Here is a 5,379-nt window from a genome sequence, read left to right as displayed (position 1 = left end):
GACAAGACCACCCATGATCTGAAAAGTTCTCTAGTTTTGATAGATTTAAACAAACAATATTGATATCACCATGGTCACAACCATAACCTGTCAACTCCATCTCCATTATATATTAAGATGGAATATGAATTTTGGTTGAAATACGTAGACTTTAGAGTCATAAAGTAACTGGGAAAAAACAAAATTGGTATTTTGTATAACACTTGAATGAAGAAGAAAAGAAGCCATAACTCCGTAAAATGTCAATTCGGTCAGATTTTTTGTCCAACATCAACTCTGTCAGAGTGCTGAAATGGTAGAATGGTTATATTTTGTTGTGGATTGTTAAATTAATTATTTACTATGTTTTACAAATGTTTTGTATTCGACTTATATTATTAAAGACAAGAATATGTCTGTTTTGAGTTTCTGTCGTCAACTCTGTCAGTGGCTTGTCAACTCCGTCACTGATTGCTAACCCCCTTAATATAGATCTTCTTTGTAAATATTCTGAAGAAATATGTTCATCGTTGTCCTGCAATATATGTCAACTATTGAAGTACAGTACTTTCTGTGCTAGTCATCCTTTATAAATCTTGTTTTATGTTCTGAATTTAGAAAAACGTGTCAAAATGCTAACACAATTAGCCTTGGAACATTATACAGTAGTATAAAACAAAAACAAAATACATTTGGAGTTTTCTATTACGTATTTGAATAATCTAATGTTAGAATGAAACAATCAAGGCCCTTAAACGCATGTTGGACAATAATAATAAATAAATAATAAATAAAATGCCTTTTATGGTGTCTGACTAAGTTGAGATAAATCCAGTTAGGTGCATTTTATGAAAAAGGTTTTAGTTAGGAGGTTGTTCATTTATATTGTGTGGTAGCTGATACTTTGGTTTATGAACAGTTATATTTCAAATGTTGTTAATATTAAGAAAAATACTTGTAAAAGAAAAGTTGGGATTGTCTCGTCTTTCAAGAATCCCTTAGAGACAAATTCACCTCACTCTCAAATGAGTAGTACTGCTAGGTTTCACACAGTCAAATGTAACAATAACTACATTTTTTATAAAGAACTGTATGAATGATACATTTGTGACATCAATATTTTAAAAATATATTTTAAAAAGCATTCAATACGATCTACAATGAGATCTACATATTTTACATTGTAATAATTTAGCAGATGCTCTTATCTAGAGCGACTTACAGTAAAAGTGCATTCGTCTTAAGATAGCTAGGTGAGACAACCACACATCACTGTCAAATATACAGGATACAATCATTTCATTCCATGCTAAACAATGGATATATCGAGTTTTGCAAAAAAAATACACATTTTCATGCACATACACTAAAATCTAAGAACAGTAATATCTTACACACACATGAAGGTACCCATTAGCAATCATCTCTGATTGGTGGATATAGAGTTTTGGAAATAAACTCTTCAAATGTATAAGAAAGTTGTGACATGATAGCAAAACCTCCACCTCGAAGTTGGTGGTTGAACATTGTGTGTAAAGAAGACGATTTTTGCCAACTATGTTGTTTGCTGAAATGATGTGCTTGTGTGTGGCTCCAATGCAAATCATGTGTATAACCTATATACAGCCAAAAGTTTGGACACTCCTACTCATTCAAGGGTTTTGCTTTATTTTTACTATTTTCTATATTGTAGAATAATGACTATGAAACTATGAAATAACACATTTGGAATCATGTAGAAACCAAAAAAGTTTTAAACAAATCTAAATATATTTGAGAATCTTCATAGTAGCAGCTTTGCACACTCTTGGCATTCTCTCAACCAGCTTCATGGGGTAGTCACCTGGAATGCACTTCAATTAACAGGTGTGCCTTGTTAAAAGTTAATTTGTGGAATTTCTTTCCTTCTAATTGCGTTTGAGCCAATCAGTTGTGTTGTGACAAGGTGGGGGGGGGGGGGGGGGGGTTACAGAAGATAGCCCTATTTGGTAAAAGACCAAGTCCATATTATGGCAAGAACAGCTTAAATAAGCAAAGAGAAAGACAGTCCATCATTACTTTAAGACATGAAGGTCAGTCAATGCGGAAAATTTCAAGAACTTTGAAAGTTTCTTCAAGTGCAATCGCAAAAACCATCAAGCGCTATTATGAAACTGGCTCTCGTGAGGACCGCCACAGGAAAAGAAGACCCAGAGTTACCTCTGCTGCAGAGGATACATTTATTAGCGTTAACTCCACCTCAGATTGCAGCCCAAATAAATGCTTCACAGAGTTCAAGTAACAGACACATCTCAACATCAACTGTTCAGAGGAGACTGTGTGAATCAGGCCTTCATTGTCAAATTGTTGCAAAGAAACCCCTACTAAAGGACACCAATAAGAAGAAGAGACTTGCTTGGGCCAAGAAACACGAGCAATGGACATTAGACTGGTGGAAATCTGTCCTTTGGTCTGATGGGTCCAAATTTGCGATTTTTGGTTCCAACCTCCGTGTCTTTGTGAGACACAGAGTAGGTGAACGGATGATCTCCGCATGTGTGGTTCCCACCGTGAAGCATGGAGGAGGAGGTGTGATGGTGTGGGGGTGCTTTGCTGGTGACACTGTCAGTGATTTATTTAGAATTCAAGGCACACTTAACCAGCATGGCTACCACAGCATTCTGCAACGATACGCTATCCCATCTGGTTTGCATTTAGTGGGACTATCATTTATTTTTCAACAGAACTATGACCCAAAACACACCTCCAGGCTGTGTAAGGGCTATTTGACCAAGTTGAATGATGGAGTGCTGCACCAAACGACCTGGCCTCCATAATCACCCGATCTCCAACTTGGGATGAGTTGGACTGCTGAGTGAAGGAAAAGCAGCCAACAAGTGCTCAGCATATGTGGGAACTCCTTCAAGACTGTTGGAAAAACATTCCTCATGAAGCTGGTTGAGAGAATGCCAAGAGTGTGCAAAGCGGTCATCAAGGCAAAGGGTGGCTACTTTGAAGAATCTCAAATATAAAATATATTTTGATTTGTTTAAGACCTTTTTGGTTACTACATAATTCCATATGTGTTATTTCATTGTTTTTATGTCTTCACTATAATTATACAATGTAAAAAATAGTCAAAATAAAGAAAAACCCTGGAATGAATAGGTGTTCTAAAACTGTTGACTGGTACTGCATGTAAAAAGTAAAGGGTTATATTATAGTCTATAGTTCGATGGCTATTTCTGTTCCCCTTTCCCATTGGTTGAGAAGATTATCTTGCTCATATTTCTGATGTACTGGGACCCGTCCAGTGCTGAGATCTTAGGGCTGCTGAGCGGAATGAGGGCATTGTTGGTGTAGTATCTGAATGCAGGGTTCGATGACTGGATGGCATCCAGAAATACCTGTATTGAGAGGGGTCCAGCTATTAAATCTACTCATCAGTACTACTTACACTTCCATAGAAAATCTATAAATATCTAGTATCATATACATACGTATGTACATGCAGTATGCTCTGGGGACAGGGAGGAGCACCTTTATCAGATCAGCTAAATAACTAATATATGTCAAGTAAGCAGTACCTTGTACCTTCACAATATCCTCTGTGTCCTGAGCTGCGTTCTGGAACACCATCCCACAGTGTTGCAGGTACGTGTCATAGAGGCTGAGTGTGTGGGCGTCGACCTGCTGCAGCGAAGAGTCCCCTGGCTCTGCCCTCTGCAGGTTGTCCAGGAAATCCGTGTTGACAGGGCCGCACTCAATAAGACTCACACTGCACGATGGTGGATGGAGTCAATCAGTACCAACACAGATACAGTGCACATCCAAAATGAAACACTGACAAAGGGATACATGAGCTGATGACTGTCTGCACTCACTGGATGTTGAAGTGCTGCAGGAGAATGGCCAGACTCTCACAGGCGCCCTCTACTGCAAACTTACTGGCACAGTACACCTCATTAAAGGGGAGTCCTACAATACAATAACACACAGAGATATGTGACTATCATGGCAATAAATACTAAACAAACCCCCAAATCTGACCTTAGAGCAGTGTCTAAGGGTAATGTCACCCCAGCCCTGCTCTCTCTCTCTTACCCTGTAGCCCACCGATGCTGCCAGTGACCAGGATGCGTCCATGGCCCTGGGCCTTCATCCCTGGTAGGAAGGCCTGGATGGTGCTGATGGTGCCCAGGAGGTTGACCTCCAGGATCTGCCTCATGGTGGCTAGGGACTGGGCCTCCAGCGGCCCCATCAACCCCACACCAGCATTACACACTGCCAACATGAATACCACAGACAAACAGAAAGCCAGAGCACATGACATCCTGTATGCTGTATACATGTAAAGAAATTGTCGTTGATGTAAAAATATGAAGGACATCTGTTCTTCTGTTTCACACACACAACCACACACACACGAATTAACACTATTACTGTAAGTCATGACTCGGGTCGTACCTAGAATGTTCACCCTCTTCTCCCTGACCCTGTCCCTGGCATCCAGAATGGACCGCTGGTCAGTGATGTCCATCTGGAGGATGTCCAAGGTGTCCTTGTGCAGGCCCTTCACACAGTCCAGCAGACGCTCCTTCTTGGCAAGATTCCTCATGGTGGCATAGACTAAACAGAGTTGATATCAGTGGTCAAGGACATCAGAGATTTCCCCATCAGAGGTTTACCATTAAACATGTACGAAACAAAACGGATGAAATACAGAGCTTGACATTGACATTATGTTGTCACCATAGTTTCCAAAACTAGAATTTTCTGTAATTACATTGTGACGCAGATAAACCAACCAAAACATGTTTTCTAATATGTGGATGCCATGTAGTAAACAGGCATAATACCCAGAGTGAGCTTACTGCTTCAAAGCCCTCATGCAACGAACACGCCACGTATTGTATCCATACTGTTTATTGCATGATCTTATGGCACTGAACAAAATGAACGTTTTCTGTACAGTGATGTCCTTGCAAGTCAGTCACTGCTTACCTTTGTACATTTTCGCTGGATCCGAGGCCAGCCGGACGGCCAGACTGAGGCCTATCCCCGAGGAGCATCCTGTGATCAGCACCACTGTCTGCTCCATTGGGCTGCTGGTCTACACGTCCTCTGGGTCTGCTAGCTAACGGAGAGATGAGGTCTGAGGGAAGGAGACCAGGAGATACACGGAGCAGCTCAGTAGGGCTTGATGAGGGGTGTGAGGTGAGATGGTATGGGAAAAAATACAGTTTGTGTTGTTTGCTGATGCTCAAAGTCATGTTTTCACTGTCATCCCTATCACAAGGTCCCTAGAATGTAAACACGGTCCCTAGAATGTAAACATGCTCTCATTTCCCAGCCCAGGATGAAGTTTTGCTAGGCCAGGTGTTCCCACGAGGTCTGTCTGTGGCCATCAACCCATGACCC

General features: G+C 40.7%; 1 protein-coding gene across 2 annotated transcripts; it reads right to left on the bottom strand.

Moving 5' to 3' along the window:
• Positions 1-1,083: 1,083 nt before the first annotated feature.
• Positions 1,084-5,175, bottom strand: LOC139565263 (estradiol 17-beta-dehydrogenase 1-like). Of its 2 annotated transcripts, XR_011672881.1 has the most exons (7): positions 4,963-5,175; positions 4,426-4,587; positions 4,063-4,242; positions 3,843-3,936; positions 3,546-3,736; positions 2,970-3,365; positions 1,084-1,794 (listed from the first exon to the last, which is right to left on the bottom strand). XR_011672881.1 is itself a non-coding variant. In XM_071385450.1 (6 exons), the coding sequence occupies exons 1-6, from the start codon at positions 5,057-5,059 to the stop codon at positions 3,198-3,200; spliced, it is 885 nt and encodes a 294-aa protein (XP_071241551.1). In that variant the 5' UTR covers positions 5,060-5,175; the 3' UTR covers positions 1,084-3,197. The 2 variants fall into 2 exon arrangements, 1 of the variants encoding a protein (XP_071241551.1); XM_071385450.1 differs by having other exon boundaries at positions 1,084-3,365; positions 3,553-3,736.
• Positions 5,176-5,379: the final 204 nt, after the last annotated feature.

This window comes from Salvelinus alpinus, chromosome 36 (assembly GCF_045679555.1).
Source record: "Salvelinus alpinus chromosome 36, SLU_Salpinus.1, whole genome shotgun sequence".
Classification (NCBI taxonomy): Eukaryota; Metazoa; Chordata; class Actinopteri; order Salmoniformes; family Salmonidae; genus Salvelinus; species Salvelinus alpinus.
The sequence above is the reverse complement of the archived record's forward strand: the minus strand, read 5'-3'. Positions and strand labels throughout refer to the sequence as shown.

Excerpts from the sequence above, each read along its gene's own strand:
- LOC139565263 (XM_071385450.1), bottom strand. The coding sequence starts at position 5,059 with ATGGAGCAGACAGTGGTGCTGATCACAGGATGCTCCTCGGGGATAGGC. Across the intron at positions 4,588-4,962 it reads TCCAGCGAAAATGTACAAAG|TCTATGCCACCATGAGGAAT; the intron begins GTAAGCAGTGAC and ends AACTCTGTTTAG. Across the intron at positions 3,737-3,842 it reads CTGCAGCACTTCAACATCCA|TGTGAGTCTTATTGAGTGCG; the intron begins GTGAGTGCAGAC and ends ACCATCGTGCAG.